Source organism: Vulpes lagopus, chromosome 12 (assembly GCF_018345385.1).
Source record: "Vulpes lagopus strain Blue_001 chromosome 12, ASM1834538v1, whole genome shotgun sequence".
NCBI classification, from domain to species: Eukaryota; Metazoa; Chordata; class Mammalia; order Carnivora; family Canidae; genus Vulpes; species Vulpes lagopus.
The window spans coordinates 38,251,449-38,262,228 of NC_054835.1; the positions used below are offsets into that span (position 1 = coordinate 38,251,449).

Here is a 10,780-nt window from a genome sequence, read left to right on the forward strand (position 1 = left end):
ACGGTGAAAGCAAAATGCAGTTTGGAAATGTGGGAGGGGAAATCCCTCGAGATCCTGCGCGATCCCTGGTTTCGGGGACATTCCCTGTGCCGAGGTCCCCCTCTCCTGCCCCGTCGGAGCCCCTGGATTGCTTCTTGGCGCCCCTCCCTCCGTCCTGCACTCTCAGGCAGGCTTCTCTGCGCCGTCCTTCCCCGGCCCTCGGCCCCGGCGCTGCCGGAGTCCACCTGGGCTTAACCCGGAGCTCCTCGCTCTCGCGCTGCTTCCCACCTGTAAACACACACGCGGGCTGAGCGCGTGGTTCTGCGTGGCCAAGACTCCATCCTCGCCTGTCTGCAAAAGGGGGTACCAGGGCCCGAGGTGACACCCTCTCGTCCCTGCCAGGGCACTTTGAGAGATGGACCGAAGAACAAAGAAAAACAGGAAAAGGCTAACAACGAGAGGGGGCACCCGGATTTGAACCGGGGACCTCTTGATCTGCAGTCAAATGCTCTACCACTGAGCTATACCCCCAACACGCCGGCTGCTCCTTATTAGAATGAATTTCTGTAGTGTAAGGGAATATTAAATTGCATTTTTATCTGAGGTCTGTATCAAAGCGACCTAATGAAAAGAACCAAGAATCTGAATAGAAACGGCTAGAATCGCAGAGTTCTTTCTCCTGATGCCTCAGGAAAACCACAGGATTGAGAAATCCTGGGCCTTCTACAACCGTGTCCAGACTGTCCCCAAGATATCTACTGCCTGACTTGGGAAGGAGAGAAACCCACGGACTCCAGGACCATCTCAGGTCTAATGGGGTAACAGCACTGCTCCCTATGTACAGATGGACAGCCTGGGTTTCCATCCTGTCTCCAGCTCTACCTAGATTGGACTCCTGGGCCTCTAATCCCTAAGGGCTCCTCCTCCCCTCCTCCAGGAGTCCTCATCAAACCACTCGCACCCTTGGACCCAGGTGGAGCCAAAAGATCCCAGCCCTGGCAAACCAGGAGTCAATTACCTGACAGAGGGTGGTAAAGCCCAGGACCGAAGAGCCAGCCAGTCCCCTGGCCAGATGGACTCTTGAGGCACTACCCCCTCCATTTCCAAGGAGGATTTCCCCTTACCTGAGAGCCCTGTACAAAAACCAAAAGCCAGTTTGAAGCACAGACAGAAGAAGCAGGCAGAAATAAGAAGTGAGCAGTTTTCAATGGCATTTATTACACTTGTATTAAAAAACTCTAAAACAATGAAAAAATCATTACAAAAGACCATCGAGACAGGCACACTGTGGAAATTGAAGACGTTTGGGAGGCGTGGATTTCACACTGGAAGGACTGGAGGGCGTAGGATGGGACAGCTCACCACTCAAAAGCTGTGGTCAGAGCTAGCACCTCAGAGGGAACAGAAAGGCAAGGAAGAGTGGAACTCCCCACAGTGCAAGGGACTATTCCGCCTGGGATGTCCCATCCTTCTCCTTCTCCCTTCCCACCAGTGTTTGGCTCTCCCCTACTTCCCCTGAGCCTCTCGTTTCACCTTTCTGGAATCTCCTTTGCTCAAAGATGGCTAAGGGGCCAGAAAGCTGGGGCAGGAATCAAGGGATGGCGGGGGGTGGTCCCAGGAAATAAAGACCAATTCCAGGGGTCTCCTAAATCTGTCACCCATTTTTTTTCCTCGAAGGGGTTGTGGGCTGAGGGGATGGGGCTCCACTTCCCAATCCCTTGATGTGCCCAACAGCTTGCCTGCTTCCACTGAGTGAAGGGCAGCTCTTCTGCTGTCCCATCTGCAGCAATTCAGGGTGGGCAGCCTAGCCACTCAGTGGCAGGGTTGGACTGTGGCAATCTCACTATCCATTGCTGTCCCAGTGGCCATCAGAGAATCGTAGAAAAATAATAGTCACTTGGGTTTTCCACCCATGAAGGCCAAGCAAAACCCCCAAAGTTTTTGGTTAGCCTCAGGTCAGGACATCAGTTGGCGGTGGCCTGAGAGTGCATCCACTGGAGCCCCGCAGGCAGCCTGCAGAGAGGAGGGAACACGGCAAGGATCAATATATCCTGTGAGGATGACAGCCTCCAAGGCCCCCGCCCCAACTCAGAGCTGATTGAGGGGACCACCAAAGTTTCACCCAATCTCCCAATCAACAAATATAAACCGACTGAGTACCCACTATGCATCAGGTCCTATGCTAGGAGCTGGGGTTACTGGTGAAAACACAGACATACCCTCTGGGGCTTACAGTCTAGCAGAGGAGATGGATATGGGTTGGGGCAGGGAATGGCAAGGACACTACGAGAAATGTGTGGGTCCTTGGGCAGACCTGACTAAAGTCTCCAGACCCCTAGGTCCCCAGCCTGCTGTGATCCCACTTGAGAGAGAAGAGGAAAGAGATTTTTTTTCCAGGCCTGATTCGAAGCTCTTTCTATGTGATCGTGACCTCACTCCATCACGTCCTTCAGCAGCTACTTTCTTGGTGGCCCCTTCCTGGTACCTTATCTAAAATTGCAACATTTGTCCACATACTTTCAATCTCCCTTTCCTACTTGATCTTTTCCAAGCCTCACCACTTTTTAACTTACTATCAATTCTTCTTAATTGTTTATTGTCTGCTCCCTCCCACTGGCGAGTAAGCTCCATGAGGGCAGGGAGGTTTGTGCTTTGTTTGCTGCTGTTTCTCCAGTGCCTAGAAAAGTTCTTAGCACAAAGTTGGTGCTCGATACATGTTGAATAAATGATACCATTTGCTCTCTACAGAAACTCGAAGAGGGAGTAGGATAATCATCTTCCTCCTTACAGATGAGAAAACTCAAGGTTGGAAAGAATCAGTGACTTCTGTCTGGAAGACTTGTCCTTCAGGTCTTCCCATGACTGCTCCTCTCCATTCCAGTCTCGGCCCAAAGGTTACCTCCTAATAGAGGTTGTCCCTGACCACCAGGGCTAAATCAAACCCAACCCTGCCCCATCTATCACTTTTAATCCAATCTCACTTCCTTCATGGCACCTCTCAGTACCTAAAATGTTTGTGCTTAGAGAGAGGTGACTCTCCCCCTACTAGAATAAGCCTCCTGAGAGCAGCCACGCTATCTCACTCACCGTTTACCCACAGCATCTCAGCTGTTAAGTGAGTGCTCAACTGACTTGGCCCAGGAGCTAACAGTGAGCCAGATTCTGACAGGAGAGAAACAGGAGAAGGTTCTGATGGTCAGCTGTTCATTTGTTGGGCCAGACCCTGGAGGTCCAGGTGGGGCAGCCACTAACCCTTCCCCGGTGAGGGCACAGCAGCCCTGTATGTGCCATGGGTGGTCTTTGATGGCGCTAAGAGTGAGGAATTGAGAGATCTCCACGGTGGTCATGGAGTTCTTCATATCCTGCTTGTTGGCAAAGATCAGGACGGAAGCGTCTCGCAGAGCCTGTGGACAGAGGAGCCCAGCCCTGGTCAGCCTGCCAGGCCTAGCCTCCCTCCGCCTCCCCCCATGAGTCCTCCCTAGCTCCTCTGCTGTCTCTGCAAGAGAGGCCCATGTCCAGGTGGGAGCGGGATGGGGCAACCACATCCACCAACATCAACACCTCATGGAATGCCTCCCCACCAGCTCATGTGATCCTTACAACAGTCCTATGAGGCAGGAATTTGGTGATCCTCCCCATGTTCTACTTGGGGAAACTGAGAGCAGTGAAGGGACTTGTCTGGGGGCTCCAGGGTGGGTGAGAAGTGAGATCATACCTGAACCAGCAGTTCTAGCTTCTGCAATCAACTGTGCTGAGGGCATTATGGCCCTTCATCTAGGATAAACTAGCTGGGATAGCAGCTCGCAGACACTGGGGGATCAGGAAGGAACCTCAGAGAGGCCAAGTGAGTAGGCTGAGGTTACACGGCTAGTCCACCAGGCTCTCTCCCAACCTCAGGGGACTTACCTCATGGGCCAGCATCTTATGCAGCTCCTCTCGAGTGGTCAGCAGCCGGTCCCGGTCCGTGCTGTCAATCACAAGGATGATGAACTAGCCAGCAGAAGGGAACTGTGAGTGAGTGGTGGGCTTTCTCTCAGATGAAAGGGTCTCCAGCTCACTGTGATCCCTGACCTCTCATGTTAATTATTTCTTCCATCCAGACAGTGGGGGAACATAAAACAACTCAGATCATGTACGCTAAGCCCTGGGCGTTCATGACTGCATTCAGGTCCCACCACAACCTTGTGCAACTGGGACCAGTGTTAACCCCATTTATAAATAAGGAGACGGGGGTGCGGGGCTGTGTGGCTCCCTCAGTTAAGTGTCTGCCTTCAGCTCAGGTCATGAGACCAGGGTCCTGGCATCACCGTAAGACCAGGGTCCTGGGATCAAGTCCCGTGTGTCAAGCTCCCTGCTCAGTGGAAAGTCTGCTCTCCTTCCAACCTTCCTCTTGCTAGTGATCTCTCTCTCAAATAAATAAAATCTTAAAAAAAAAAAAAAAAACCTATAAGGAGATGGATTCAGCAAGATGATAGATCTCGCTCTAGGACACACAGGTGGTGAGTAGCAGTGCTGGAATTCACACTTAATCTCCATCTCACTCTAGGAAGAAAACCACTGCAATCTACTGCTGCCCTGGAGACCCAGGACCTACTCCATGCAGCACATCACACAGAAAGCTGCCAGCAAGCAGACAACGCTGCCAAGAGGTATTCAAAAATTTTAACAAAACATTGTGCTGCATTAAGTACTTGAAACATATGCATTAGCTATTGTTTTATTATTTAATATTCACAACAGTTCAGGGAAGTCACTCTTAGAATCTCTACCTCACAAAGTGGGAGAACCAAGGCTCAGAGAGGTTAAGTGATTGGCTCATGTCACACAGCTACCCTTGAGGCCCCTCTGGCCCCAGTGCTGCACTCACCTCTGTGTTGGAGTAGTATGAGTTCCAGGTAGAGCGCAGAGCCTCCTGTCCCCCTATGTCCCACATGAGGAAGTGTGTCTTTTGCAGAACAATCTCCTCCACGTTGCTACCGATGGTGGGAGATGTATGGATCACTTCATTCATCAGGCTGGGATGGGGGAGAAGACACCAAACATTCAGCCCACCCAGCTCTCATCTCTGGCCCCTCACCCCTATGCTCTCGAGAGTCAGGCTGCCTCTAACTCAGAACAACTCGGCCAAGGTTGGCCAAGGCTCTGGGCACAGGGAAATGCAGGCAAGAGACCAAGTCCTAGCCTGGTGTGGAAACCCACCCCCCAGAGGGGAGTCACATTAGAGCAAGTGTCCTCAAACTTTCATATGCAATTGAATCCCCTGGGAGTCTTGTTAAAATGCAGATTTGGATCTAGTGAGTCTAGGCTGGGGCCCAGTGTCCTGCCTTCCCTACAAGCTTCTGGATGATGCCAGTGCTGTTGGTCTGTGGACCATGCTTGAGTAGCAAAGGATTGGGAAAAGAAGGCGGATACAAGCGAAGGTTATTGGAGAGGTGCTTTCTTTAAAAGGGAAAGCACTCACATATTTATATGTAGGGAGTGCCCCTGGGAGACCTGGGTGTCAGGGGGTGGGCGGGAAACTTTTCCCTGTATGTGCCTGTAATGTCCAATGTTCTCTGCTTTTCTGGTTTAAAATAAACATTTACATATATTTCTTTTTCAGGAGAAGATTTTCCTAAGTCATCACTTTCTGGAAGCTCCAAGGGGGGAGAGATGCCATCCAGAGAGTGGATATTGAGAAAAACTCCGATGGATAATTACTCAGCCAGATTCTGCTAGATTGGGAGCCACAGAGGTCAGCCAGACTCAAAACTAGCCCTCCCCTTTGGGTTTGAAGAAAGGGAGAAAGAGGCAAAGGTGGGGTGCAGGAGTCAGAAGGGAGGGACCTGCCGCTAGAGGGAGCCAAGAGCAGGGAGGCAGGAAGAGAAGTCAGTTTCTGAAAGTTTGGCCTGCAACCGGGTCTGAAAGGGTCGGGGGTGGTGTAGGGTGGATGACAGGGAGCATTGGGGTTGCCCATACCGAGCAGGATTCGAATGCCAGGCGAGGGGCCACAGAACTGAAGGACCACTATGCCAGGAAGATCACGCCAGCTTTCCACCCCCATCACTACTCCCGGCTACTGGAAAACCAGGGAACCCAGGGAAGGGCTTCAGTGATTGGTCCAAATGTCTGTCAGTCTGGTGGGAAGATCCAACCGACGCCCCCCACCCCACCCCTTCCATCAGAGAGTCACTTACAACTGGTAGAGAATGGTGGTCTTTCCTGCATTGTCCAGTCCCACGATGATAACCTTGTGTTCTGGAGGCATCCAGGGCGGAAGGGCAGGGTCAGGGCCAAACTCAGTGACCAAAGGACTGAGTGCCCCACCGGGCTTCTCAGGAAGGAGATGGGTGTTTCCAGAGAGCTAGGAGACCTCTGCCCACTGGACCACATCTGCTGCCCTGCACCCCTCCCCGACAAAACTCCACAAGGACAGGTTTCCTGCCCCGGGGGCCCCGGGGGCCCGCGCCACTCCCGGACAGTGGAAGTGAGAGCTGCGCCCCGCCTCCCTCGCTCCACATTTCCAGAAAAGCGGCTGTCCGAAAGACCCGGGGCGCCCTGGGCTTGCCCAGAGAAGGGGCCCTGGAGGAAGAGCCGAGCGCGAGGTTGCAATCGCAGGAAACCGGCGGCGGCTTTCAGCCAGGAGGATGGAGGCTCGCCCAGCCCTGCGCTCCGGGGTGCCCCGAAGCGCGCCACCGCGAGGAGCCGGCGAGGAGTGGACGGGGAGGGGGGCAGAGGGGACCGCGGAGTCTGCAAGGAATGTCCACGCAGGACCCTCGGAGCCCGAGGTCCCCCAGCGCATCCGCCCCAACCCCAGATCCGGGGAGCCCCAGGTGGCAGCCGGATGAAAGCGGTCGCTTGAACGCACTGTGCGCCCTTTACCCTGGTTCCCGAAGATGCCCATCAACTTGGCGATCAGTTGTCCCATGGTGCGTCTCAGGCCAGAGAGGGGAAAGACTCAGCGACCCTGGGGGGACCCCGCTCGAGCCAGGGTGCTTGGAACCCCGCCCCCGGGGAGGGCCGAGCGAGTTTTGCCTAAGAGATCACAGAAGCCCAGCGAGTCACCTGCGGAACCTGGGAATCCCCTGGGACCCTGGCCCCTCGCGAGTGCTATGAATGTCACAATGACAACGAATTGGCTATTTGTCTAGAGGCCTGGAGGTGCATGGAAAATGGGGTCCAGACTCCACATCTCCTCTTTGCTTGGAGAAAACTCCAGAGGTTCTCTGGGTGAACTGCTCCCACCCCATTACCCCCCATCAAGGAGGCCTAGCACGACGACCCACTCCCAGGGCCCAGCTCTCCCTTCTCCTAGTGTCATGTCTGAGGCACTAGACTGAAGCAAAACTCTACCTTCTGCACTTGCCAGCTGTGTGGAGTAGACGGCTCACTGATCCTCTCTGAACTGAGAGAATGCTCCTACCCTCAACAGGTCTCTAGTGGTTTCACTAGTATGGGTCTTGTAGGCCACTTCACTCAAGGTGAGTTCCCTTAGGGAAGGGCAGGGTCTCCCTTCGTCTGGTAGGTCCCTTGGTGACAGGCAACTCCTAGGAATAAATCAGTACTGCTTCTATGACTCATTGGCAAACCGACTGCTCAGGCACAGCTCCCAGACCCCGGGGACGGACAACTGAAGGTATGGATGCAGCCAAAAGAGAGATCTCAACCAGAGACCCCACAGAGGGGGTACCGGATGCCATGAGCCAGCAGAAGAGAACATGAGCCAAGAGAGAGCCAGGCTGGAGGAAGGGACTCTCGTGAATTTCCTTCTTTGCTTAAACTGGGAAAAAACCAGAAAACAAAAAGAGAAGTGAAAAGGCAAACCAACCTCAGGCTGAAGGGGCAGTTTAGGAGAAGCCAGTTATCACATGGAACAATCAACTCCTTCTGCCCCACTGCCATGGCCCACCTACTGTGCTCCTCTCCACCAAGGGAACAACACCTACTCATCTCCGTGCTTCTGCCTCCCTGACTCAGCACAGCCCTATTCACCTTTGTAAAACACAGTCTGTCACTCCACAGCTCACAAACCTTCAATGGTTCCCTATTGCCCACTGGATTCAGATCAGCCACACACACCCCCTTGACATTCAAGAGTTGGTGAACAGCCCCACCTGCCTTTACACGTGATCTTCCACATTCTGCAGCTACTGGTCCTTACCCACAGACGTCCAGCTCCTTCCAATGGTGCTTTTGCTTCTGTGTTTCCTCCACCTGAATGTCTTTCACCTTTTCAGAAAGGATTCCTAAAAGCCTTTAACTGCCTGCCATAAAAGCCACCCACTTCCCCAAGCCCTGGCCTGGTTCTCCAGACAGGTGGGGCTTCGCTCTACTCTGAGATTGTAGACTGGCCTGCTTTGGCCAATCACCTGTGAGGCCTGGAGGGTGGGGTTCATGTCTTGTTCACTTGTGTTCTCCCCTGCACACTCCTGGCCTGGTCCAGTGCCTGGCACACAGTAGGAACGTGTTGCTATTGGGGAGAAGTACAAGGAGTTATGCCATAGCCTGAGAAGTGGTGTTTGGAACATTAAAAAAGAAGTGTGAGCACAAGTTGAAGAGGAATGAGGAAGGCTGGGAAGTGAATGGAGAGAAGAGGGAAAACAGTTGGCTAAATAAGGAATTCTCATCCCAACCGCCTTGGTGCTTGGAGTTAGAGGGAAGAATAATTGTCTACCAGAGCCCATTTCAGCCCAGGGAAGGAGTGCCGGGTGCGATAGGGTGGGGGCACAGAAGGGTGCTGGGGAAGCAGCAATATTTTAAGCGCTTTTACCATCTGTTTCCGGGGTGGGGGGAGGAACCCCCTAGTGCATCCTGCACCCCCCCCTCCCCCGAACTATCACCACCAATTGCAGAATTGAAAGTGACATTCTGCTTTCTGGAACATATTCAGTAAATAGACAAGAGCTGCCTCTGCTGCCAGGCCTGGTGCCTGGGTCTTAGGGGGCACTCATTCATTTATTTAACAAATATGAGTCAGGAGTTAGGAAATAGGCCAAGGAGACAAAACAGACCCAGTCTGGGTCTTTTGGAGCCTACGGTCTAGTGGGAGAGAGAAATATACACGTCAAAAAATAAAACCAAAACAAACCCCTGAGAGACAGTAGGTAGGAAGGCCTGATTTAGAAGGGAGTCAAGGCACATTTTTCTGAGGATGTGATTATTGGAGCTAAGACAAGATTTTTCTGTAGGGTACCAGCTGGAACACCCATTCCTCCTCGGCTATAGAGGTCACACCCAGGACTGAGGCCTCTCAGACCTCAGCTCAGAAGCTGGGCGGAAGCTACTAGGCAAGGAAGGAGATGAGGGGTCCCAGATAAGAGGGGTCCCCGGTGCCTCAGTTCCCAACTCCCTGAGGCAGCTGTGATGGTAGTACCAGCCTCTCCAGACCTAATCCCAGTCGACTTCATGGTTGTTGAAATCCTCACATGCTGGGACACTTGGGTGGCTCAGTGGTTGAGCATCTGCCCTCAGCTCAGGGCATGATCCCAGGGTCCCAGGAGCAAGTCCCACATTGGGCACCCCGTGGGGAGCCTGCTTCTTCCTCTGCCTGCATCTCTGTCTCTCTCAGTGTCTCTCATGAATAAATAAAATCTAAAAAAAAAAAAAAAAAAAAAAAAAAAAAAATCCTCACATGCTGACAACCACCAACGTGCTAAATGCACATCAGTTGAGGGCTTGTGGTTACCAAAAGACAAGAATCTTCTTGCTTCATCTCTCAAGATCTCCAAGCCACCTAGAAATGCCCCCGCCTGCGAGTTCCGGGCAAATGCAATTTCAGGCAGAAGGCACACGAAGAGGAGACAAACATATATTCAGACACCTGCTTCTTCCTCCCCAAGCCTCCTCCCCTTGCAGATGCTGCAGCAGGGCCATCAGCATGAGAGGCTCACAGGCACCACAGAACCTGAACCCCAAAGACTGGAGTTCAGGTCCTTGCTCCATAGCCATGTAACTATGGACAAGTTGCTTAGCCTCACTGAGCTTTATCTGAAGTTAATAATCCCTGCCTTTGATTCCAAATATCAGGCTCCACCCCCAGTAGAGCTCTCTGCAGTTCCCTGATTCTCCAGACCAAGCACCCAGCTGTCTTCTCTTCTCTTGGGTGTCCTCCCACAGGCACCATAAACACGCCGTGTCCAAAAGCTAGACATTGTTTCTGCCTCTAACCTGGTTTTTCCACCTGCTTCCTCTATGTCCAGGAAGACCATCACCCACAGCCACCCCCAGACACCTCCCTGTCTCTCACTGGCCGCCTCCAATTGCTCTCCAAAAGCTCTGGACTCTAACTGCTCAATGTTTCTGGCAGCCACTGCCTCCTTTCCCATCCCACAGCTGTGGCCTAGTGAAGCCTCCCTTATTTCTTACCCAGAGTATTTCAGCTGGGTCCAGGCTAAGCCTTCCCAATCTGTGCTTCCAACTGCAACTGAGGCAACTTTGCCATTGCTGCTTACAATCCTTCAGTCTCTACACACCAGCTTCAGGACAAAGCCCAAACTCAACACAACAGTGATCTGCTCTTGCCGACCCTTCTCGGACCACCACCTGGAGAGCACACTTTGCTGGTGAAGTGCCAGGAACATGCCATGCATGTCACCTGCTTCCTTTGTCTTCAACACTTCCCCCCGGGTTAACTACTAACCAGCCTTCTAGACTCCACTCAAGCCTCACCTCCTCCAAGAAGCCTCTCCTGGCCTCCTCAGGTTAAGGGAATTACCCTTCTTCCAGGTTCCTACAGGACGCAGGGCTGCTCACAGCAAGAGAGCTCTCTGTGCTGTCCTAAGTTGTCTGTGGCTGCCTTTTGGACTTATGCCTAGTACATGGT

At 52.8% G+C, this 10,780-nt stretch overlaps 1 protein-coding gene and 1 non-coding gene across 2 annotated transcripts; both read right to left on the reverse strand.

Annotated features, from left to right (window-relative positions):
* Positions 1-438: 438 nt before the first annotated feature.
* On the reverse strand, positions 439-510 carry TRNAC-GCA. The gene has a single exon. It is a non-coding gene; the product is annotated as a tRNA-Cys (tRNA).
* A 683-nt stretch (positions 511-1,193) lies between these two features.
* Positions 1,194-8,665, reverse strand: ARL5C (ADP ribosylation factor like GTPase 5C). Its single transcript, XM_041724116.1, has 6 exons — positions 6,841-8,665; positions 6,156-6,216; positions 4,847-4,994; positions 3,886-3,969; positions 3,232-3,383; positions 1,194-1,992 (listed from the first exon to the last, which is right to left on the reverse strand). The coding sequence occupies exons 1-6, from the start codon at positions 6,884-6,886 to the stop codon at positions 1,944-1,946; spliced, it is 540 nt and encodes a 179-aa protein (XP_041580050.1). The 5' UTR covers positions 6,887-8,665; the 3' UTR covers positions 1,194-1,943.
* Positions 8,666-10,780: the final 2,115 nt, after the last annotated feature.